The sequence below is a fragment of the Grampus griseus genome (assembly GCF_964374135.1).
Source record: "Grampus griseus genome assembly, chromosome: 21".
Classification (NCBI taxonomy): Eukaryota; Metazoa; Chordata; class Mammalia; order Artiodactyla; family Delphinidae; genus Grampus; species Grampus griseus.
The window spans coordinates 33,082,718-33,109,051 of record NC_139015.1 but is presented as its reverse complement, the minus strand read 5'-3'; the positions used below and the strand labels follow the sequence as shown (position 1 = coordinate 33,109,051).

Here is a 26,334-nt window from a genome sequence, read left to right as displayed (position 1 = left end):
ATGGAATGTTTTGATAGGAGGTCCCTGAGAGACCATCTTAGGCTCTGACTCCTTTCCCCCAGCTTTATTGCAGTATAGTTGATGAATAAAAAGTGTGTATGTTTAAGGCGTACAATGTGATGATTTAACATATGTTACATTACGAAATGCTCACCACAATCAGCCCAACACATCGTCACTCAGTTACCGCGTGTGTGTGTGTGTGATGGAGAGGTGGTAAGAACACTTGAGGTCTATTTTCGTAGCAAATGTCAAGAATACGATAACTGTAGTCACCGCCGTACTGTACATTAGATCACCAGAACTTGTTCATCTGGTGACTGTAAGTTTGTACCCTTCAACCGACATCTTCCCGTTACCCGCACCCCAGCTCCTAGCAACTACCGTCCTGCGCTCTGCTTCTATGAGTTTGACCTTTTTAGATTCCACACAAAAGTGAGATCATACAGTATTTGTCTTTCTCTGGCTTATTTCACTCAGCATAATGTCTTCCAGGTTCATCCATGTTGTCGCAGATGGCAGGATTTCCTTCTTTCTCACGGCTGAATAATATTCCATCACATATATGTATATGTATATTACAACTTCTTTATTCATTCATCCATCGATGGACACCAGGTTGTTTCCATATCGTGTGAATAATGCTGCAATGAACGTAGGAATTCAGATATCTCTCTGAGAAATTGATTTCATTTCCTTTGGGTATATTCCCAGAAGTGAGATTGTTAGATCATATGGTCGTTCTATTTTTGAATTTTTTGAGGAACCTTTAAACTGTTCTCCATAGTGGCTGCAGCAATTTACATTCCAAACAATGCACAAGGGTTCCCTTTTTTCCACGTCCTCACCAACACTTCTTACCTCTTTTCTTCTTATAATACCACCTTAATAGGTGTGAGGTGATAGCTCATTGTGGTCTGATCTGCATTTCCCTGATGATTAGTGATGCTGAGCCCCTTTGCATATACCCATTGGCCGTCTGTGTCTTTGGAAAAATGTCTGTGCAGGTCCTATTTTTCAACTGGGATGTATTTATTTGCTATTGAGTTTTATGAGTTTCTTACATATTTTGGATATAAACCCCTTTCCAGATACATGGTTTGCAAATATTTCCCCCCATTCTGTAGGTTGCCTTTTCATTTTGTTGCTAACTCCCCTTTAACCAACACCAAAATCTGACCAGAAGGCCTAACTCATCAGAATGTTACTGACACTAAACTTATAGAGGAAAGAAGCAAATGATAAGAAAACCAGTTTGTGACAAGGATGTATAAATAAACATAGAACCGTCTAGACAGCATCCTGTGTTCAGTATTTGTTCTTCTCATTCTCAGACAGCTAATCTCTAGTCTTGGAGGGTGATTCCTAAACTCAGAAGGACGAGGCATTAGAATTCAGACAGAACCAAATTAATCCTGTTCTCTGTGAGGCGCACTTTACCAGGACTCCTATTCTACAACGTTTTCTGGTAACAAGCTTAAGCCCTGATGAGCTAGAGATCTCAGTGAATCAGAATACACTGGTCGGGACCTGGCAGGTGCTTTACCTACAGCTGGAGCTCAGGAGACGTGTGTTTGTTCCCCTCAGGACCGGGGTTGGGAAAAGATGCACTACAAAGATACACTAAGCACATCACAGTTTTCTGTCCCCTCCCGGTGCTGTCTGCCCAACACCCCCATCCTGCTTCTCTCGTTCCTGCACGAGAAGAGATGTAGGGTGTCAGGAAATGGGCTGACTCATCTGACATCAGATTGAGTCCTTTTTATCTGCCCTTTTGGTTGACCTTAGTCTCTGATATTGGGAACGACCATGTTATGTTTATGAAGGTTTTCATTTCACAGAAGACACTTGGACTGCAGGGGACTCTGGTGATTTAAAGGTCCGGTGTGAGTGGCTGCCTGATAGCTCTTTGTTTTCCACAATCCTTTGACTAGAAAAAGAAATCAGAGTGTGTTTTAAACATGCTGCCCCGCGAGGGACAGGGATTCCTTCACTTTGGGCTGTGTCTCTGGTGGTATGTATTCACACTTTGCTTCAGAGGTAGGTTTTATTTCTGCTTGTTCTCATATTCCCTTTTTAGCTACATGTATTTCCTGGTTTTATTTTCCTCCTTTTCTAGTTGTGCTTGACTGAGCAGAGATAAGATATGCTATGGATAAATATGTAGAGTGTCTGTACAGGAATTACTCCTCTTATAACTGCTAATTAATCTATTCATTTTTAGTTGTCTGGCTTAACATGTAAAATGAGATTTCGGGGGGATGGGATGGGGAGGACAAGGAAACATTGTAAACCATGTTTTGTTTTATTTTCCCAATGAAAAATAGGCAAAAATAACAATGGTACAGTTTTCTCTCCATCTCCACTATGGATGTATTCAAGTTCTTTACCTGTATTTAATATTTTTTCAAAACTGTGGTTTATTAGCTGATACTATTCCTCAGTCTGTGAACCCTTCCATTTTGTAGGTAATCATCTTCATTTTGGGAAATGTGTCCTAAGAGTAAGATCATTCATTTTCAAAGTTAAGGCTTAGAAACGGACAGCTGCTGCTCTGTCCATGTCCACAAAGCCACATTTCCACGTGCTGTCGGCTTTGCAGGGACTTGCTTGTCAAGACTCAAGGAGGGTTTATCTGAAATGTCTCAAAGGAAAAGAAAAACCTCAAAGGAGGAAAATGGGTAACAGGAGGATTTTTTACTTATCTGTTTTATGTAGAAATATTTCTATCTTTATTAATTAGGATGGCAGACAATGATGTTTTACACCTAAAATTGCCCTTTCCTGCTGAAATCTCAGTGTTTCCAAATGCATCTGTCAAACAACACTTTTTATTTAGTAATATAACAGCTGTCTTTTCCTTTGTTTTTGCCTAATGAGTTGTTCAGCCCCTTAAATTTTTTTTCTTTCAGGGTATAAATCCCTTTGGGAAATTTATAGAATAGTATTTCAGGTATCAAATTTGAATTCTATAAGGAAAAATATAGAGGGGGCCTTAATGAGATGAATTATGTCAAATGAAAGCAAGTAACCTACATTTAGTGCATTCTTGGGAAAATACAGAGACATGCGTTACATTATTGTCTAAATTTAATGACTGAAAGTGCTATTGTTTAAGAACTTTGGAGATTCTATAAAAAATATTTTAAGTAAATTTTCCTTAAAAACTTTGCACTCTCACACATCTCCAAGAATTGAAATTCAAAGTTGATTTTAAAAAGGAGGAGGGCTTAAGACCTTAATGAAATTACTAGTTATTTAAGTTTGATTGAAGAAGGTTCCCCAGCTACACACCCTGCTGGTTGTAGAAACAGAGACCAGTCAGATCAGTATTTTGACAAGAAAGGGCAGGACTTCTCTTTAATTACCGGATCAGTAAGACGGTGAGTTCTGTTCAGTGACATAACTGAACAGCTCAAGCCTGTGTCTATCTATCCCTTTACACTGTGCTGCCATAGACTTTAGAAGTGCTCTTACCAACATCATTTTGTTTGCTAGCGCAGTAGTCCTGAGATGCCGGTATTACTCTTTTCATCTCGGTGGTGAAGGGGAGTAGCATGGCCAGGAGGGGCAGGTGCAGTGGTGCTGGGGAAGCTGGTGTCCTGCACCCGCCTTCCCGGATGGAAGCCCCTGGAACCTCCCCACCAGCCAGCATCCTTTCTGCTTCTCTAACCCCTCTCTCTGTATGGTGCCGCAGGATGTGCAGGCTGTGCGTCTGAGGAGAGGCTCTTTCACAAACTGTTTGCTCATTATAACCAGTTCATCAGGCCCGTGGAAAACGTTTCTGACCCAGTCACTGTGCATTTTGAAGTGGCCATCACACAGCTGGCCGACGTGGTAAGTGCAGGGTGGGCACCACGAGGCCTCAGAGGCCCCAACTCTGAAGGGTCCAAGCAATTCCCACTCACTGCACTGGGTAAATAAAGGGATTTTTGAACACAAACAGGCAAAAATCTACAGAGTGCTGCCCTTCAAAGCCAGCCCGTTGGGAGGGATCCACTCTTCCCAGGGTTGCTGTCATTATTCTCCTTAAGGCGATGTTTTTCTGGAAATGCTCTCAGAACCAGTTTATGAAACAAAGAAGCGCAGGGGCATTTGAAGGGGGAATACAAAGGGAGCTAACTTCATTGTGCACCTATTACGCACCAGTGTCCACACTTAGTGGCTGTCATCTGCATTTTACAGCTGGGGAGAGGAAATCTCAGATAAGAAACTTTCCCAACGTCATACAGTTACAGATGGTGGCACTGCGGTTCAATCAGCACTGTTCAACCCCAAAGCTCATGCTCTTTTGACTCCGTATAAGAAGAATTGCTTTAAGTCTCCTTTGTTATAGAAGAAAGAGAAAATTCACCTTGTTTCACATAGGGTTCCATCCAGCCCTGAAAATCTGATGGGAATTTGGAGATCTTAGTTTAATTTATTGCTACCCTGTTTAAGGGGCAAAGAGGACTAGAGTTCTTTCTTTTGAATAATCTTCACACCCTAGTTGCTGAGAGAGGAGGTGTGGGACCCGATACCCTAACAGAGGACAGGGTTCTGGGCTTCAAGGCATGGCAGGGCGCAGGCTGGCCTGAGGCACTGGACTTGGACCAAGTTCCAGGAATAGGCAGGCTCAGGACGTAAGGGGTAAGGGACGTCCCGAGCATCTCTGAGACAATGGTGCACAGACCGAGGGAGCAGCCCAGACCCTGGACGGAGGCAGGGGGTGCCTCCTTCCTCTCAGCTTTGCCTGGAGAAACAGTGGTGGCTCCAGGTGCACCTGGGGGAAGACCTCAGTTATGGATATGAAGTCCGGGCTCACCATGTTTCTCCGGTCCGTGTTTCCCAGTGGACTGGGCTGACCCTGACCTGATCCTCTAGCTTCTGGCCCAAGCTGGAAGTGTGTATATGCTGATAAATACTGGTTTAAAAAAAAGTAAGCCAGACATTTTATCTCACTTAAATGGGCCCACTAATTCCTTTAATAAACATTTATTTAGTACCTATTCTGATCCCGCCTCCCCTCTCCCCTCAAATAGCTTAGCACTGGTTACTGGTCTCCTACCAGGCTGGAAGCCACACTTGGTATGAATCGGGCTGTTATGAATGGAGAACTGGACTGAGTGACCCCTAAAGTTTGTGATACATCATCACTTCAAATCCATGATCTATACACCCTTTCAGGACATTGTTCTGAAGATGGTGGGTGGAGGATTGCTAAATACAGATTTTGGTATTTGCATTTGGCCGCTATCAGAGATTGAAAAACACACACATGCTCTCTCAGCTTATATAAAACAAGTTTATTTCTTTCTTATGTAATAGAAATCTAAAGATTAACAGCCCAGGTTAATACCAGGTGGCTTCGTGGTAGTGGTTGCATCACGGTGTTTGGTTGCCCAGGTTGTGCACTGCACAACTCCTGAGGATGTTAATCACATGAGCTATGATGCTAAAAGCATAAACTGTGACAGGAACCAAGGTTCCTTCTATCTTTCTATGTCACCATCCTTAGCATGTGATTTCTTCCCTCAGTGTTGCCTTGTGGTCCAGGATAACTGCTGATTTTCACTCATCATATTCACATTCTTGGCAAGAAGCAGGAGCAAGAGAGAAAGGGGCACATACCAGACATCTGTGACTTCCTTAAGGAGTTTTATTAGAAGTCCTACTGACAGCTTCTGCTTCCTAGCTCATTGACCACCACTAGCTGCAAGAGAGTCTTGAGAAATGTAGTTTTTTAACTGAAATTTTATTTATTGAAATAATCATAGATTCACTTGCAGTAAGAAATAATAGAGCCCTTGTATACTTTCTTTGACCAATGGCAACAACTACTGTATCTTTCATTGCTAAAATTTTGTCGTTTCAGGAAAGCTATACATAAATGGAATCACACAGTATGTAACCTTGTGGACTGGCTTTTCCACTCAGCATAATTCTTTAGAGATTCATCCAAGTTGTTGCTTGTATCAATAGTTCATTTCTTCATTTTTTTCTTCCAGTTTTATTGAGATATATTTGACATGCAACACTGTATAAGTAAGGTGTGCAGAATAGTGGTTTGACTTCATGCATACATCATGCAGTCGTTGCCACAATAAGTTTGGTGAGTCATTTCTTCTTACTGTGAGTAGTATTCCATGGTATTGATGGAGCACACTTTGATTGACCTTTCATTGGTTGAAGAACATTTGGGCTGGTTCCAGTTTTGGTCTTTTACAAATAAAGCTGCTATGAACATTTGTGTACAGGTTTTTGGGTGAACATTAATCGTTATTTCTCTGGGATAAATGCCCAGGGGTGCAATTCCTGGGTCATGTGGTAGTTGTGTGTTAGTTTTAAAAGAAACTGCCAAAATGCTTTCCAGAATGGCTGTACCCTTTTACATTCCCACCAGCAATATGTGAGGGACCAGTTTATCTACAGCTTTGCCAGTATTTGGTATTGTCACTGTTTTTTATTTGAGTTATATTAGGTATGAAACGATATCTCATTGTGGTTTTAATTTGCATTTCCCTAATGATTAATGATATAAAACCTCTTTTCATGTGCTTATCTGCAATCTGCATATCCTCTAAGGTGAAATGTTTGCTCACGTCCTTAAGCCCATTTTCCAGTTGGATTGTTTGTTTTTACTATTTAGTGTTGAGAGTTCTGGCTATATTCTAGATGCAAGTGCTTTGCCAGTTTTGTGGTTTGCAAATATTTTAGCCCAGTTTGTAGCTTATCTTTTCTTCCTCTTCACATGGGCTTTCACATGAGGTTTTTAATTTTGATGCGGTCCAATTTATCAATTTTTCCTTTTATATGTCATGCTTTTGGCATCAAGCCTAGTAATTCTTTGCCTTATCCCAGATCCTATAGGTTTTCTCCTATGTTTTTCTAAAAGTTTTATTTATGTCTTATGTTTAAGACTGTGATCCATTTTGAGGTAATTTTTATATAAGATATGAGACCTAGATTTTTTTTTTTAGACCTGTGGGTGTCCAATTGCTCCAGCACTATTTGTTGAAAAGGCAATCCTTTCCCCACTGAATTGGTTTTGCACCTTTGTGAAAAATCAGTTGAACATATTTGTGTGGGTCTATTTCTAGGTCCTCTATTCTGTTTCATTGATCAGTGTGACTATCCCTCCACCAACACTGCACTCTCTTGATGACTGTAGCTGTAGAGTAAGACTTAATATTGGCTAGAGTGATTCCTGCCACTTTGTTCTTCTTTGTCAAGATTGTCCTAGCTATTCTGTGGCCTATGCCTAGAATAAGCTGCCTACGTCCACAAAAAGCATTGCCTTGATTTTGATAGGAACTGCATTAAACCTGCAGATAAGTTTGGGGAGAAGTGACATCTTTACTCTGTTGAGTCTTCCAGTCCATGAATGCGGGATGTTTCTCCATTTATTTAGCTCTTCTTCCTTCAGGATTTTGCAATTTTCAGTACACAGATCCCATACATGTATTGTTACATGTATACGTAAGTATTTTGTTTTATCTGGGAGTGACTGAAAATAGTATTATGCTTTTTTTTTTTAAACCCCACATTTGTTTATTTATTTATTTTTGGCTGTGTTGGGTCTTCGTTTCTGTGCAAGGGCTTTCTCTAGTTGTGGCAAGCGGGCGCCACTCTTCATCGTGGTGCACGGACCTCTCACTATCGCGGCCTCTCTTGTTGTGGAGCACAGGCTCCAGACGCGCAGGCTCAGTAGTTGTGGCTCACGGGCCTAGTTGCTCCGCGGCATGTGGGATCTTCTCAGACCAGGGCTCGAACCCGTGTCCCCTGCATTAGCAGGCAGATTCTCAACCACTGCGCCACCAGGGAAGCCCTATTATGCTTTTAATTTTGGTTTCTCCATGCTCATTGTTAGTATATAGAATTTTAAGACTTTTGTATATTGATCTTGTATCCTAAGATCTTGCTGAACTCACTTAGTTTCAGCATTTTTATAGATTCCATGGGATTTTCTTTGTAGGCAACCTTATAATCTGCAAATAGAGACAGTTTTATTTCTTCCTTTCCAGTCTATGCCTTTTCCCCCTTTTTCTTCCTTCATTTCAGTGGCTAGAACTTCCAGTACTATGCTGAGTAAGAGTGGCGACAACAGACATCCTTGTCCTTTTCCCAGTCTTAAGGAAAAAGCATTCAGTCTTTCACCATTTGGTATAAAGTTAGGTGTAGCTGTTTTGTAGATGCTCTTATCAAGTTGAGGAAATTTCCCTTTATTCCTAGTTTCACAGAGTTTTTAATCATGAATTGATGTTGAGTTTTGTCAAAAACTTTTTCTTGGGCTTCCCTGGTGGCGCAGTGGTTGAGAGTCCGCCTGCCGATGCAGGGGACACGGGTTCGTGCCCCGGTCCGGGAGGATCCCATATGTCGCGGAGCGGCTGGGCCCGTGAGCCATGGCCGCTGGGCCTGCGCGTCCGGAGCCTGTGCTCCACAACGGGAGAGGCCACAAGAGTGAGAGGCCCGCGTACCGCCAAAACAAAAACAAACAAACAAAAAAAACAAAAAACTTTTTCTCCATCAATTGATATGATCACATGGTTTTTCTTCTTTAGTTTGTTGATATGGTAAATTACATTGATTAAGTTTTGAATGTTGAACCAGTCTTGTATCCCACTTAGTCATGGTGTATAACTTTTTATACACTGTTGGATTCAGTTTGCTAATATTTTGTTAATGATTTTTGCATCTAAGTTCATGAAAGATATTGATCTGTCATTTTCTTTTTTCATAATGTCTTTGGGTTTGTGTCAGGATAATATTAGCTTCACATAAAGGATTTGGAGTTGTTTCCTCCTCTTCTATTTTCTGGAAGAAATTGTGGAAAGTTGGTATTGATTTTTCTTTACATATTTGGTAGAATTCTTCAGGGAAACCTACTGGGCCTGGAGATTTCTTTTCCAGCAGCTTTTTAATTATAAACTCAATTCTTAAATGGCTATAGGGTATTCAGACTGTCTATTTATATCACTTTTCAGATTCTTTTCCCTTATTGTTTATTACAAAATATTAAGTATATTTCCCTGTGCTATACAGTAGGTCCTTGTTAGTTAGTTTGTGGTTTTTGAGGAATGGGCCTATTTCTTTTAAATTGACAAATTTATGATAAAATTAAAGTTGCTCATGGTATTATCTAACTTTTTAATGGCTATAGGATCTGTAATGATAGCTCCTGTTTCATTCCTGATATTGGTGGTTTGTGTCTTCTCTCTTTTTATTTTTGTCAGTCTGGCTAAAGGTTTATCAATTTTGTTATTTTTCCCCCAAAAAATCAGCCTTTTGTTTCATTGATATTCTTTATTGTTTTCCTTTTCAACTTTATTGATTTCTGTTTTATCTTTATTTTTCCTTCCTTGTACTTGCTTTGGGTTTATTTTGTGCTTGTTTTCCTAATTTCTTGAGGTAGAAACTTGTGTTATTGACTTGAGACTTTTTCTCATTTCTAATGTAAAGCATTTAGCTTTAAATTTTCTTCTTAGCACTTTTATTAGCTATGTCCCTCATATTTTGATATATTGTATTTTTGTTCCCATTCAGCTCTATGCGTTTTAAAGAATTTCCTTTGAGACATTCTCTTTGACCCATGGATTATTTAGAAGTTCAGTTTCCATGGGTTTAGAGATTTTCCTGTTGTCTTTTGGTTATTGATTTCTAGTTTGATTCCATTATGGTCAGAAACACACTATGATTCCAATTCTTTTAAATTTGTTGAGGTTTGTTTCATAGCCTATGATAAGGATATGCTCTGCGTTGGTTAATATTATATGCATGCTTGAAAAAATGTGTATTCTGGTGTGTTTGAGTGGAGTATCTCTATGTGTCAATTAAATTCTGCTGGTTGATTATGTTGTTCAGATTTTCCCTATTTTTGCTGATTCTGTCGAGTTTACTGAGTTCTGTTGGTCACTGAGAGAGGGATATTGAAGTCTCTAACTGTAATTGGAGATTTGTCTGTTTTTTCTTTCAGCTCTATCAGTTTTTGTTCCATATAATTTGAGACTCTGCTGTTTGGTGCATATATGGTCAGGATCATTGTGTCTTCCTGGTGGATTGATCCTTCTTTCATTATGTAATGTCCCTCTTTGTCTTTAGTAATTTTTTTCCTCTGCATCTGCTTTGTCCAGTATTAATATAGCAATTCTTATTGGTGTATTAGAGTCTACTTGTCCTCATGTGGGGCACCAGCAGTCCCTATGGGCCATATTCATTGTTGTCACTGAGCCATGGTGAGGTCTGGGAGTGACTGTGATGCAGTACAGCCCAGATGCACAATTACCAACTCCCTTCTAGAAGACTGTAGGCCGTCTGCTGCTGTTTGGGCCTCAGGCTTGGCCTTAGAGCACCAGAGAGCTCTACATGGAAGGGTGTTTGCTGCTGCATAGAATGAACTTGGCCACAAAGTCTAATGAGAGGATGATCTTCAGAGTAAGTGTATTTCCACTGTGCCCCTCATGGGGCCAGGACAAAGGCCCTGCCCAGTGTTTTCGATGGCCTGGCATATCTGACATGACAAACATGAAGGCTTTGAAAATGTAGCCCACCTGGCCTTTCTGATCTCAGTCTCTGGGTCTGTTGCTGCTCTCCAGAATCTAGTCCATTTGAAATTGTAACTCCAATCCTTTAATTGAACTAGGTGTCAACTACTTTATTTTCCCAAGAAGGGGACGCAGGGTGATGGTCCCAGGAACGTGGGGTTTTACTGTGGGTCTCTGGTCTCCTTCAGCTGGGCTGTCTGATAGCAGTTCCCATGACCATAGGTGCAATCTGGCATTGGATGGAGAATGCGACTTTCCAGACCTGGTCCTGACCCATAAACTTGGCTGAGACCTCTGAGGGTGTCCATCCACCATGAAGCAGGTCCACACCACATGGAGGTTCACCAGGCTGTGGAAGTATAGATGGGGAGGCAGGAATACTGTTGGGATGATATTGCCAAATGATTTTAATTCTCAGAATACAACGTTCTAGTTCATAGTGTGCACTAGTTCTTTAAACAGTGTATTAGTGGACAGAGAGGAAGCAGTTGTTGGAAGATGCTTATGACTGTTACCTCCAAGACATTTCTGGACTGCTAGAGCTAGTCCATTCCTGACTGACAGCCAATGGATTTATTGACATGGCCCCTGCTTGAATCTGCTGGTGACAAGGTATGAGCAGAAGACACTGTCCTTAGACTTGGGTAATTGTAAAGTCATGGTTAAGTAATAGTCCATTTCTTTGCTTGCCCTGACCAATAGAAAACCATGAATGTAACTCCTTTTGTTGACCTTTTAAAACCCTGGGGCTTATCATGACTTGACACAAATCCCTTTGAAGGAGGAAGCTGGTGAGGTCTCCAGGTAGCGTTTTCTGGGGGGCATGGAGAACCGCAGAGCAGCAAACCAGAGTGGGCTGGTGTCCAGCCCTGGCCACAGCTTCCTCAGCCAGTGTGAGGTGTTTACTCTCGAAGGTGCTCATGTGTCTGGGGAAACAAGGTTGGTAAGTTTTGGGAACCCACTGCCGGCCACTGTGTGACCATCAATAGCCTCCAAGTGTTGCGCTCTGAGACTGCTGAAGGTTCTGGACGTGTCTTCAGTAGCTGCTCCACTGAGAGGTGGTAGCTGATTAGGAACATATTATATTTGGCATGTCATCCTGGAATGCTTTTATTCAAGAGACCCAGGACTCTTTGCAGGTCATTTAGGTACCTGCTTAAACCACCTCCTAAGACAAACCTTTCTGGATCATCCTGTCTAAAAGAGACGTGTGTGCGTGTGTGTGCAGACACACACACCACTCAATCCCTCTTTATTTTTTTGCATGGGACTTATCACTATCTTACATTATACCATGTATGTATTATTGATTTTCTGTCTCCCCAGCTAATAGCTTAGGCACATGTAGGTAGGGATATTTTCCATCCTGATTACTTCTGTAGCCCCAGCATTTATAGAGCACACAGTAGGCACTCAATAAATGCTTGTTAATGAATGATTGAAGCAATCGGCAGTGGTGTGTGTGGGAGCAGTGCTCTGGGGAGTGGCAGGTTCCAGCTGGAGAACTCCATGGTGAGCTGAGGCTGACACCTTGAGGGGCAGTGGGGCTCAGGACTCAGGACCTAGAGGGTGCTGGGGCACAGCTGAGGAAGAAGATAGCAAAAGCAATGATACCCATCGCCATCTGCAGGACTTCCTCTCCCTCCCTCCCACTCTCTCTTCTCTCCCTTCTTTCCTTTTATGGGATCAGAAATGTTTATGGGCTGCAGTGGTCAGAAAGGCTTCACAGAAGTGGGACTTCAATCAGATTTGAAAGACAGTCATAAAGCCACATTTCAAAGTCAACAGGGTTGGGACCAGTGTGGAAATATTGTATTTTGGGCCTTTTATAAATTGCCTTTTCAGTCTGCTTTTTTTCCCTCCGTTAGCATGAATAACTCAGATTGGCTATTTTTAGTTGTAATTTTTGCTCTAAGATTCACTTCTATTAGCAAGTACATTTGAGGCTAAAAAATATTGTTTCTTCTTCCCAGGATGAAGTAAACCAGATCATGGAAACCAATCTGTGGCTACGTCACGTACGTGTCTATGTCACACGTTCTTCTCTTGGAATTGTGTCACACTTGTGTGTCAGTTTAACAACGTCAAATGGATAAAATCCACTAGCACTCCCTCTTTGCATCTCCAGCTTATGATAGAGCATAAAATATTAACTAGCTCCAAAGCCCAAAGTTCAATCTGGTAACGGCTGGCTGGGTGGAGGCTTCATGCTGCAGAACTTAGTGACAGAGTTCTCTCTGACTCTGCTTCGGTGGTTTCTGCTCTCAAGTCTCCTATTTTTGTCTGAATCTCGAGCTCCAGAGCCAGATTCTTGACCACTCTTTGATCCTGCTCTGGGTTAGATTCCCACCGTCTGGTTTTATCAGTCATACCATCTTGTTCTTCCTTCCTGTCTCAATCTTTTATGCAGATTTTGTAACAAACCCATCATCATACACTTGAATTATCTTTTTAGTACTAGAAATGGATTGCTACTAGAGATGGAACATAGTCCATGGAATATGGAAGCTGAGCCTGTAAACTTGGCTAGCTAATTAATAATCAATAGATACTTATCTAATATCTATATTTACCCCAAATCAGCTCAGCTACCTTGTTCCCCATGGATTTAATCTTCCAACTTTTGGTAGGAAACCAACTCTTTAAATAAGAAAATTTTCAAAAAGTTGTTGAACCAACATAGAATTAACATTGGAAGAAAGTCGAGAATTTTTAAAAACTGACTTCTATTCCCTTTAGATGTGGAATGATTATAAATTGCGCTGGGACCCAGTGGAATACGATGGCATTGAGACTCTTCGCGTTCCTGCGGAGAAGATCTGGAAGCCTGACATTGTTCTCTACAACAAGTATGGGCATCTGACAGCCAGTGTCTTTCCAAAGTTGCCTTTGGTACAGGCTGACCCAAAGCACAGAGGGTGTTACTAATGGTGTCTGGTTTACTTTGCAGTGCTGTCGGCAACTTCCAAGTCAAAGGCAAGACAAAAGCTCTTCTTAAATATGATGGCATGATAACCTGGACTCCACCAGCTATTTTTAAGAGCTCCTGTCCTATGGATATCACTTTTTTCCCTTTCGATCATCAAAACTGTTCCCTGAAATTTGGTTCCTGGACCTATGACAAAGCTGAAATTGATCTTCTAATCATTGGCTCTAAAGTGGACATGGATGAATTTTGGGAAAACAGTGAATGGGAAATTGTCGATGCTTCTGGCTACAAGCATGACATAAAATACAACTGTTGTGAAGAGATATACACAGACATAACCTATTCTTTTTACATTAGAAGATTGCCGATGTTTTACACCATTAATCTGATCATCCCCTGTCTCTTTGTTTCATTTCTAACTGTGTTGGTTTTCTACCTTCCTTCTGACTGTGGTGAAAAAGTGACGCTTTGCATTTCAGTTCTGCTTTCCCTGACAGTGTTTTTGCTGGTGATCACAGAAACCATCCCATCTACGTCTCTCGTGATCCCCTTGGTGGGCAAGTACCTGCTGTTCACCATGATCTTCATCACCTTGTCCATCGTGGTGACGGTGTTTGTGTTGAACACCCACTACCGCACCCCGACCACACATACCATGCCCACGTGGGTGAAGGCAGTCTTCCTCCGGCTCTTACCCCAGATCCTGATGATGAGGAGGCCTCTGGACAAGAGGAAGGGGACAAGATATGACAAAAACCCCGAAGGCTTCTCTGGCAGGCCAGCCAAAGTCAAGTTCGATCGTCGCAGAGAGCCCAAACTTCTTAAAGAATGCTGCCACTGTAGTAAGTCCAGGGAGATCGCCACCAGCAAGAGACGGTTAAGTCATCAGCCTTTACAACGGACGACTGAAAATTTGGAGCCCTCACCTGAAGTCGAAGATGTAATTGATAGTGTTCAATTCATAGCAGAAAACATGAAGAACCAAAATGAAACAAAGGAGGTAAATGTATGGGTCTTCTAGCCTGTTCACCCGCAGCAGGCCTGGGGGCCCTGCATAGACATGTCAGAGCTTCAATGTGAGTTCTGTTTGCAAGACGGTCAGGGAGTGGTGCCCTAAAAGCCAGCCCTGTGATGATGCAGTTATGGGTGAACCGCCCTGCGGAGGGGGTGGGGTAAGGTGTCGCCTCAGAGCAAATCTCTGCCTCCAGAAATGTCAACTCAAGTAAAATCTGGTTAAAATCAACACTCAGGGCAACCTTGGTTTATTAAACTGAGAGCCCCTGCGTAAGGAAGGGTGGGAGAGGGAAAAGCCGGCTGAGGGGCAGGAGGAAAGCCTGCAGGGCTGGTCACAGTCTGGGAGCCTGGGAGGAAGGTGGCGTGAGCCTCCAGCAGCTCCAATCCCACTTACTCCACTTGACGGGGATCCAGGTGCTGATTGAATGAACCTCAGTGTTATTTTTAGCATCAACACAGTCCGCTTCTGCGGCCCAGAGTCTAACTATAGCAGCTCGGACCTCCTCATCCTCCAGAGAGAGAGAGCTCAAGAACTTTATGCCAATTTTCCATATCATCAGGATGACTAGCTGGGGGGCCTCTGAAAACTCCTGCCGCCAGGGGTCTGGGTCTGACCTGATGGCAGTAGCCATCATCCTTATCTCCTAATGACAGGACATTGCAGGCCTGAAGTCCACCCATTGGTGCTGAGGCGGACATGGGCTGCATGTCACACAGGTCGGGGAGGGGGTACATCGGGGCCAGGTGAGCCTAGGACTCCCCTCTGTTGTGACACCTTCGTCAAACTAGGGGACAGTTGCTGCTGAATTGATCACCACCAGGTAGGGCTCTTGGAGGTCGGGAACAGGAAGGACACGAGAGATGTAACGAGCTCTCCCTGACCAGCGTGATCCCGAGTTCTAGAGGGTCACCTATTCCTGATGGGGGGGGGGCCCATCACATCGCACATCCTACACCCCCCGCCTCAAACCCATTTCCCAGACTTGCCAAAGAGTCAGACTGTCCCGTGGTGTCCATGACAAGAGTGGATGAGAAATGTCACCTGTCCTATTGATAAACGAAGGACGTTGCACCCGTCAAGCCATCAACCACTGCAGTCACCCCCAGCTGTGCACGCTGAGGGGATTCAGGGTGGAGGAAAGAAGGATGCTGGCCCTAGAGAGCTAAGTTGCATATCAAAGGAATGATTTCCGTGAACCCAGACTCTTGCCTCTTCCCATACATAGAAAAGCGCTAAATTCCTTAACTTGAGATGTCTGGTTTTCTTTAATTAACAGTAATCTTTTTTTAAACGTTTTTAAAATTGAAGTATAGTTGATTTACAATGTTGTACTAATTTCTGCTGCCTAGCAAAGTGACTCAGTTATACACATATATACATTTTTGGGGTATTCTTTTCCATTATGGTTTACCTCAGGAGATTGGATAGGGGGGAACCAGGATACATAGGAGGTTTTGCCACAAAATCCAGGTGGTCAGAACATCAAAGGATTACTGTTGCAGTCAAATGCAACAAAATGCTCTACAACTAATCTTTTGATGTTCCGGCTACCTGGTCTTTGTTGCAAAACTTCCTCTATGCCCTGACTTTTTTTTCCCTTACCTCTTCAGGGCAGTCCCTCAGAGCGATCTGAGAGGCTGCCTCCCGGGCTTGAATTCCTCAGAAAATCCACTGAATAAAACATAATTCTCAACTGTTAGGTTATGCATTTTTTTTTTCCAGTCAACGCAGAAGTGGAGCTCTCCGAGCAGCTCTTTCTGGGGTGCTGCCTGCAGTCAGGAGAGGTCCTGTGTGCCCACATAAGCCTGCTCACTCTGCAGCCCGCTGTCCCAGGACTGATGGAGCACACGCACCCACCCTCTGCAGACAAACGGAAGTTCCCTGTGTGCTACAGAGGAGACACGGGTTAACCAGGATCACGGGGATATTTGCTTTAAAATTGCCAGGAAATCTTCTGTGAAAAGGAAGCAGCTTATTTATGAGACAAAGCTTATCTCCCATGGTTTTGATTTTTTTTACAGCTGCTTGACTTTTGTCTTTCAGGTAGAGGACGACTGGAAATACGTGGCCATGGTAGTGGACAGGGTGTTCCTGTGGGTGTTTATAATCATCTGCGTGTTTGGAACTGCAGGGCTGTTTCTCCAGCCACTCCTGGGGAACACAGGACATTCGTAAGATGGATTTTCCCTTTATCTTCAGAAACTTACAAGACACTGTGTTTGTTCCATGTTTCCCCCACCACAAGGAAAGGGATAGAAAGCTTCGCACCAAGTCCCCATCTAGATGGAAAAAGAGGACTTTATTGCCAACCAGGAGCCTGGATGCCCTCCCTTGGGGCACAGAGGAGTACTTTATGATCCCAGTGTCTGGGATCTGACACTGGAGCCCAGAGCTGGCAGCACCTGCAGGCTTCTCTTGTCTGTACACGTTTGGCTTCCGGGGACGTGACTGACCCACAGAACAGCAAACCGTGGAATCAAAGTCAAGCCATGCTAAGAGCTTCTTTTGCTTCTCCAGTTTATGGGCTTCTCAGTATAATGACACCTGCCAGACGTGAAACTCTGGACCTTGGACATGCTGACCTCTGCAGCACCTGTGAACTCGTGTATGCTTGCTTTCTCCTGCACATCTCTGTGATGTAGAGCACACACTGCAGCATTATTTGATACATTATTTAGTAAAAAAGTAACAGCAGGTAGTCAGTCTAACCAACAGGCTGTATTTACTCCCCTTCTAAAAAATCTTATTGAAGTAGAGTTGATTTACAATGTTGTGTTAATTTCTGCTGTACAGACAAGTGACTCAGTTATGCATATATATGCATTCTTCTTCATATTCTTTCCATTTTGGTTTATCACAGGATACTGAATATAGTTCCCTGTGCCACACAGTAGGACCTTGTTGTTTATCCATCCTATATTTACTAGTTTGCATCTGCTAACCCCAAACTCCCAGTCTTTCCCTCCCCCACCCCCCATATTTAATTATCATTCATCTGGCAAGAGACTTGAGTGGTGACATTGCCACAGTCACAGAAATAGGTTCTGTCCATGCACTTGGAGCTTTGTAGGAAAAGTCATAAACACAGAGATCTCCAGGACCAGGTATCATGTGGGGAATGTAACCAGAGCAACGAAAATAAAGCATGACGTGGTCTGGCCGGACAGACCTGAAGCAACCTTTGCCGTGGGTCCAAAAGGTGTCTCTTCTCATCAGCAGTTTCCATTTGCTCTTTGTAACTGAGATTGAAAATAAAAGTGTTTCTTCTGTAGGAAATGGTGATCTTGTACCTTTTAGAGCAATTCCTTTTCTGAGAGGGAGAACGTTGGGTATTCTGTTTTATTCAACCCTCGTTTATTATCTTCTTATTTTTTGTATACACTTATAGTAACAGTTTTAAAGATGCATTTTAAAGTAGAAAAAAAATCTACGCTAACACAGGAACTAATTTCACTTTGCCTTTTCCATTCTAGTCCTTGTCTAAATGCACACATAATTTGACACCTCAGTTTTACCTTTCGGTTCTGTATTTTGCTCTTTTCTCAATATCATGTCAGCAGCATTTCTCCGAGATGTTACGCAGTCTTGAAGTATAATTTTTGTGGTTGCATAACCTCCATTGTGTTGATACCCTACAACTTCTATTACTGATACTAACCAGGGTTCTTGACCTTCCCTTAATCAATAGAAATTGATAAGAGGCCAGACAAGAAACTCAGGCAAGCCCTTATTGGGGCTCCCGAGGCGGCAGGAGCAAAAGGAACGAAAACAAGTAACAACTTCCCTTGCTCACTCACCGAGGGGGGCAAGCTAGTTCCTTATATGGGGCGAGGGTAGGGGTGTGTCCAGGGGTTGGACAGGAAGGGGGGTGTAGGTGGTCTGCCCACCCCTTAGGTGGTGTTGAGAGCAGGGGGCGTGCACAGTACCCTGCTTTTGCTCCCGACACCCTGCTTTTGCTCCCGACACCCTGCTTTTGCTCCCAACTCATCGGAAGTGGCAGTTGGGTTTTTTTTGGGTCTTTTTGTATCTTGTTGTCCATAATTTGCCCAACTGCACATATACGCAGTTATTTTTACTCCCTTATAGTTTCTTTGTATTTTTTTGCTCAAGGAGACGTTTGTCCAGGTGAAAGCCCTGCAACAAAGGGTCCCAGGTCCCAGATCCCAACCTGTCTCATTACCATGTGCTAATTCTTCCTATCTACCTCATCCTGGAGCTTAAGGCCGGCTGTAGTACCCCAGGCACAAGTTACTCTGTTTTAAAGTATTTTTACTCTCTTCATGTCATGTGATTGTAGCACCTCTATTTTATCTGTCTTTACAGAGGGTTGCTTGTTTCTTGATACTTTTTTTTCTATTAAGCCAGATCACTATTTCAAGTCATTGTTTAAAAGTGTTCATGGTGGTAAATACGCATAACAAAATGTACCATCGTAACCCTTTTTAAGTGTGCGGTTCAGTGGTATTAAGTATATTCGCATTGTTCACAGTCATCAGCACCATCCAGCCCCGGAACTCTTTGCATCTTGCAAAACTGAAACTCTGAACCCATTAAGCAATAACTTTTACATTTTTTTGAGGAACTGTCACACTGTTTCCCACCGCAGCTGCACGATTTTACTTCTCGCTAACAGTGAGCAGGGGCTTCATCTTCTCCACACCCTCATCAACTCGTGTTAGTTTTTTGATGGTAGCCATCCTAATGGGTGTAAGATAATATCTTGTGGTTTTGATTTGCTTTTCCCTAACGATGAGTGACGGTGAGCATCTTTTCATGTACTTATTGGCCACTTGTATATCTTCTTTGGAGAAATGTGTATTCAAGTCCTTTGCCCTTTTTAAGATTGGGTTATTTGTTTTCTTGTTGTTGAATTGTAGGTGTTCTATATATACTGGATATTAACCCCTTATCAGATATAAAAATAAGACTTTTAAGAACTGCAGAACAGGAAGATGAGAGGAAAGTGCTCCCAGCTTGGGGCAGGAAGCCAGGATCCTGACTTCTTAGCATATTCTTTTGTGCATGAACGGACATCAGCCTTCCCAACCCAGCTTTCCAGAAGTTGCTTGGTGATCCTCAGGGGCAGTGACAAACTAACAACATATATATATATATATATATATATATATATATATATATATATACATATATATTTTTTTTTTTTTTTTTTTTTTTTTTGCGGTACGCGGGCCTCTCACCGCTGTGGCCTCTCCCGTTGCAGAGCACAGGCTCCGGACGCGCAGGCTCAGCGGCCATAGCTCACGGGCCCAGCCGCTCTGCGGCACATGGGATCTTCCCAGACCGGGGCACGAACCAGTGTCCCCTGCATCGGCAGGCGAACTCTCAACCACTGCGCCACCAGGGAAGCCCAACAACATATATTTTAAAGAAATAAGCATTTGAATAAAAGGGGCATCACAGCATGGAGATGTCTTTGTGTATCAGGTCTGTAGAATCAATGACTTTGAGAGATGGAACGGAACTCATAGATTATGTAGTACAACTCTTTTTTTAATCTCAAGAGGTAGAGTAGCTTGCCCATGATCACGTAGCTAACAAATTCAACTCTGAAACCCACGTCTCCTGACTCTTAAACCATTTCTCTGCCCCTGGATGATTTAGTCTCTCTCATGAGATGGGAATCGAAAACGACAGAAAATCAACTGATTTGGCCCATCTCCTCCCTTCCCATCCGCATGTCCTCCCAAAGGCCAGGGAAAGCACCTTTCACTGTCAGTAATCAGAAGCAAAAAAGTTTCTAAATGTAAACAGGTTAGAGAGATGAAGCAGCAAATGCTCTCTCAGTTTAGGAAGGTCAGGACTCTTAGTGCCAAAGTTTATTTGAGCCGGTGTAGGGGATACAAATAACTTTTGTGGGCTATATGTGAGTCTTCAGAACGAGATCAGTCATTGCTGAGTTGAACTGCAGACATTCTTGGGAATGTAAGTCCCAGGTCAGGTGGAAGCATTTTTCTCCCTCACTGCCCCATCTGTTCCTGCTTCCCTTGGCTGAGGTAGCAGAGAGGGGGCAGAGGAGAAAAGCCGGACGTTAGCAGCTGCTGAAGCATAAAGAGACTGACCAAAGAGGGGCCCATCATGCAGGGTCTGCTCGCTGCAGAGAGGCTGATTTGCCCCCCACTGGGCCCCGGGCCCTTGCCATCATGCCAAATGTGGACTTGGGTGCTTGATCTTCTGATTTTTCAAGATACACTGAAAATCCAGCTTTTTATGTAGAATCTCCAAGTTTTAAAATGTGGCAACTAAATTAAGAAGCGAAAATAAAGTCTTGGTGTCAGCTAAACAAAAACTCCTGCCTGCAGGGCCCTGAGGTGGCAGCCTTTGGCTAAACAAACCAGGGCTTGATCCCTTCCGGCCGGCAAGGTCAGGCAGGAGGGGTAGAGTCAGGGGCAGGGAAGTGCTGGGGTCGGGGGGGAGGAGGTGGACCCCGGGACCACGGAGCTCCATCTGAGGGCCTAGAGAGGTCTACACGGGCTGTCCCACTGGCCCCAACCTGCCCCGAGGCCTAGGGGTGCCTCTTGGGTGTAGTGAGGGCACAGCGAGATAAGAACAGGAGCATCTCCCCTCGCCCATCCCCACTTTTGACTTGGGAGCTCTCATCTGAACTCTTCAGCAGCAGCATCAGTTTTCAGCCAGAGCTGCTATTGTACCCCTTACACACGCACACACACACACGCGCGCGCACACACACACACACACACACACACACACACACACACAGACAATTTCCAGCTGGTGTTTGGAAACGTCTAAAAGGGTATTTTGGGTTGTCACAATGACTGGGGCGCTACTGTCACTTAGGGTCTGGGGCTAGGGATGTAAGCCTCCTGCAGTGTGAGGGGCAGGTCAGTGTAGAATTGTCCCAAACAAGAGACCCATAACTCCCAAAGGAAAGTCTGACCCTCTCAGGGGTGGTCAGTTTGGGGCACAGGCCTGTGAAGACCCACACTCTGTGGGCCTGTTGAGGGCAGCCACACACCACACCCAGCACACACCACACCCAGCACACACCACACCCAGCACACACCACACTCACCACGCACTCCACACCCTCTACACACACCATACACCACACACATTACACACACACCAAGCCCACCACCCCCCTCACACATTGCACCCTCACTGGGTCCTTGGTGCAGAAGTACCCATCCTCCTGGAGAAACAGGAAGGCTCCTTCCCCACTGTATGTTCCCCTGAGGATAGAGTTTTGTAGGTGGAGAGGACTCCATCTGTAAACATGGATGTTGATAGTGCTTTCCACACAGAGCTGTTTGGAAGATTGCCTGGGTCAACCTTCACATCGTGTACTCTTCCTTTCGACCTCCCTGTGGATACTGCGCTCTTCTGGCCTGGCGGAGATGCCCCCGGAGTGTTCAGGGGCACGTCTAATCCTGCAGCAGGCCAGGCTGCTATGCCCTACCGCCGCTATTCTGCCTGCCCAGAGGGGTGTGGCAACGCACACCAGTGGAAATACTGCTGCTCTCGGCTAGTTTGCCTAAAACTAAGATTGTCTATGAACCAAAGAAATAACGTTACTTTTATTTTCACTACTATTTTATTGACATACTGAACAGAAAGTCTTAATACAAAGAAGGAGTATATGTCAGGTTAAACATAAATGGTAGTCACCATGGCTATTAAGTAAACAAATTCACATTAATACATAAGAGTAGGTGCTTCCAAGAAAGAATTATGACACAACCAAAAAAATCCAACCCAGCATAAAGATATTACTCTTTGGAAACTACAGTGTTCTAATGTAGCTAGTTAGAGACCATTTTTAAAAGGACCAAGGTCACAGGTAAGAGTCTCTGTAACTTTGCTGTGTGTTATGGCCACAGGCTACACTTCTAAAATTACCAGTGGATTAAGGTGGACAGACCACCTTAATCCAGGGATTAGTCTTAACACTAATGGTGAGATAGCCCCATAGCATGTCCCCTTGTACGGTAAATAGAAACTACACATCACCATCTACGATGTATTCTGCCAACAATATTGAACTAGATTATAGCTGTAACTTCCAATTTACAGGAAATACAGGACACAGGGGGACAAACTAAATGACACCAGAAGCAAGTAACAAGACAACCTGAAAATGAGACATTCTTGGAGAAAACTGATCTCCTCCTTTCAACAAGTTAGTGACAAGAAAGAAATTAAAATAGATTTAAGAGGCATAGCACTATGGATTGAATCCTACTGTAGACAAGCTATCTCTTAATTTAGGCTATTCTTGAGATAGTTGGGGAAACTTGAATATGGAGTTATTGATTCTTCTAAGTGTGATCATAGTATTTTAGAATTCTTTTAACGTAAGAAAATGGTTCTTTAAGGGGCATACTGAAAATTACACATGCACACACACAGAGCTGGAAATATTGGGTGGAACTGAGCAAGAATACAAATTTGTCCTCATTTTAGACAAATAACCCAATCCAAACTTTGTGATACTGGTTTAATCAACGAACAAATATGATTTAAGCCTTGACCACGTACTCAACTCTCTTAGATGCTGTTGGGGATGTAATGGTGGATATGCTACAGTACAGCTGAGGAAATAAAATTCACAGAACAAAGCAATAGAGAACAATTATGTTCTAAACTACATATATATCAGAGACTGAAAACACCACAGGCTCTCAGAGACGGGGGCTCCGAGGGGGCTGCGTGTTCCGTGAGGACTTCATGAGGAGGGGGTGTGAGCAGGGAGCTGAAGGGTGAGAACAATTGAGGGCAGCTCTCTGTGTGCCCTCACCTGTGTGTGCCCACATGTGTGTGTTCCACACCTGTGTGTGTGCCCGCATGTGCGTCCTGCGCACTCACATGTGGGATGCAAAGTTGTATGCGTCTTCCAATATCCACTGGTTGGAGTTAGCTGGAACATTTTGCCCACAGATTTGTCTTGCTAAACATTTGAATGTAAAATTGCTTTGCTTTAAAGTTAGGTTTTGTAGTTACTCCTTGGGGTGATCCTGCTATATAAACGTTTATCCTTCCCCACACTTGAGACCGTTATCCCCTCCCGGTCTAGCTGGGACGAGGCTTAAGCTTTGTGCACACATAGAAATGCTTGACCTTTGCTGTATTTGTGTCTGGTCAGAAAGAGGCTTGATGTGGAAAGCGTTTCACGTGGCATTTTTCATAATTTAACAATGAATTCAACTCGAAATACATCTTTCCAAGATTAGTACTGCCATTTACCCAGCAAACTAATGAGCTAAACAAAGTTAAGTAATGAGTTAAGTCAACAGTGTTCTCAATAAAAGGAAGAACACTGATTTGCCCTTTGAGTCCATAATCCCGTCAGGGATTTAAGGCAGGGAATCCTTGATTTTCATCACAGTGTAGTCCAGCAAATCCTGTCCTAAAGCAGCAATAAAGCAGATTATGTTTTCCCAAAGGAACAAAGTTACAGTTACAAGTTGTGTGGTTTAAAATTGTGAAAGTTCCAGTATTTAATCTCTAAAGTACAGAATTTGGGGGCAGGAGAGGTCTTCAAAAGCATAACCTCCGGAGTCATAACCTCTTGCTATTGACAAGGAAACTAAAGCCCAGAGAGGACAAGTGACTCACCGAAGACCCCACAGTTCACACAGCTAGGTAATGGCTGGTCTAGAACCCAAGAGTCCTAGTGCCCTGGCTTCTGCTTTGTCATGTTGCCTCCCTTTAAAAATTCAGCAAAATATGCAGAAAAGTAATGACTATGTGGACCATACGAGGAGCCCCATTGTTCCATAATGTGAGCACATAAAAATACAATTCTATAGAACAAAATTTGGTATCTATTGAAAACAAATGCATTGACCACATTAAATATGATTTAAACACCTATAATATATGAATATGATTTCCTTTCTTTTCTTTTTTTTTTGAATTTCTTTTGAGGGTGATTTGAATGGGATAAATTTAAAAAACAGTCCAGGCTATTTGAAAAAATTCTATCATTTCTGTTCACTATGGTTCTGTGCTTTGTTCTAAGAATAGAGCAGATCTGGGTACTTTGTAGGAAAGGAAGCTGCACAAGACAGGAGGGTAATTAAAGGAAGCATTTCCAGGAGGAGGAGTCAAGGGCACAGGGAAGGAGAGACAGGTATGAAGGAGAAGGGCTGGTTGGTGTGAACAGGATGGAGATCTGCCTGGAAGCAGGAAGGGCAGTTTGGAGACTTCAGCAAAGGTCCAGGAGACTGAAACAGCCAGGCGTGAAGAGCCCCACGAGAGTGGATGTGGTCCTCCTGCCATGTCTGACAACACACGTGGATCATTACCTTCAAGACACGCCTCACTTTTTTTTGGCCAATAAATTTGCAATTCTATTCCCAGCAGAATCATCTTTCTAGTCCCCACCCATGTCCAGCACCTACCAGGCTGCAAAGTCAAGATCATTCAGTCCTTAAAATAGACCTCACTCTTCTCATGGTGTGATCCCACTCTGGGTGATTTTTCAGTGTCCATTTGCCATCGACAATTGAACATGTCTATAGGGGTTGGGATTTAGAAAAAAGGTTTAGTATAAGTGACTGGCTGATGTGTTTCCTTCTTCTTCTTCTTCTTATTTTTTTGTCCTCCAAATCCTACTGATATTTCAGAAGAAACGTGAAACGAAAACGAATCCGTAGGAGTACTGGAAAGTTGGCTGAGGTATCTTCATAGACTGGATCGGTGGGGATGGCTGAAATATGTAGGACAGATGAGATCAGATTTATGGAAAAACCTAACAGAGCAGTGGAATTTGTGGTCCCATGCAGAAGAGTTGGGACCACCAAAGAAATTATTTTTTTCTAGCAAACCCCACTATAACCCTAAGATTCTATATGGGGAGATGAGTGAAGGGCGGAGGACAAGCTGCTGTGGTTCTCCACCCTCACAGTGGCTTCTGCAGTCTGTCCCCACTGAGGTGGTCATTCTGACACATGGAGAACTACAGTAGGCACCAGATCAGAGAATTAGGGCAGTGCCCGAGATCACTTACAGCTACCGTGAAGGAAGGGGTGTCCCAAATGTAGAAGATGAACTACATGCACACCCTAGAGAAATGCTTGCTTGGACACTAGACAGTAAAGGAAAGTGACTGAAGCTAGGTTTCCTGTAACTAGAAATGTTTTCCACTGTCAGGAGAGTAAACAATATCAAAACTCACCAAACATCTGAATAAAATGACCACAGAAAGCATCAAAAATCAGCAGAAGAATTAACCACTACAGAAAAATTGTTATTGCAGACAGTAGAAGAAGACTTTTTTTTTTTAAGACTTTTTTTTTTTTGGCTGCGTTGGGTCTTCATTGCTGCATGCGGGCTTTCTCTAGTTGCGGTGATGGGGGCTACTCTTCGTTGTGGTGTGCGGTCTCCTCATTGCGCTGGCTTCTCTTGTTGCAGAGCATGGGCTTTAGGTGTGCGGGCTTCAGTAGTTGCAGCACTCGGGCTCAGTAGTTGTGGCTCATGGGCTCAGTAGTTGTGGCGCATGGGCTTAGTTGCTCTGCGGCATGTGGGATCTTCCTGGACCAGGGCTCGAACCTGTGTCAGCTGCATTGGCAGGTGGACTCTTAGCCACTGTGCCACCAGGGAAGTCCTTAGAAGAAGACTTTAAAGTAACTATTCCCCTAATATATATTCCAGAGGGTATGACATCCAAAAAGAAGAATTAGAGTTGTTGGAAATCAAATACATGATTTATCCACAGACAAACCAATCCCCCACCTGGGTAGGTGGGCTGAATAGAAGACTAAACAATAACTGAAAAGCAAATTAGTCAGCTGTAACATCAAACTGACAATGGAAAGAGTTAAAGAAATAAGAAGTATGAGAGAAAAGTTAATAAGTTAATAAATATGGAAGACATCTAGGAATAT

At 43.2% G+C, this 26,334-nt stretch overlaps 1 protein-coding gene across 2 annotated transcripts; it reads left to right on the top strand.

Moving 5' to 3' along the window:
* Positions 1–1,961: 1,961 nt before the first annotated feature.
* On the top strand, positions 1,962–16,639 carry CHRNA6 (cholinergic receptor nicotinic alpha 6 subunit; the record flags this gene model as incomplete). 2 transcript variants are annotated; one of them, XM_082680240.1, is made up of 6 exons in its annotated part: positions 1,962–2,040; positions 3,698–3,837; positions 12,494–12,538; positions 13,260–13,369; positions 13,471–14,449; positions 16,508–16,639. In XM_082680240.1, the coding sequence occupies 6 exons, from the start codon at positions 1,962–1,964 to the stop codon at positions 16,637–16,639; spliced, it is 1,485 nt and encodes a 494-aa protein (XP_082536366.1). The 2 variants fall into 2 exon arrangements, with proteins under 2 accessions (XP_082536366.1, XP_082536367.1); XM_082680241.1 differs by lacking the exon at positions 12,494–12,538.
* Between the last annotated feature and the right edge of the window lie 9,695 nt (positions 16,640–26,334).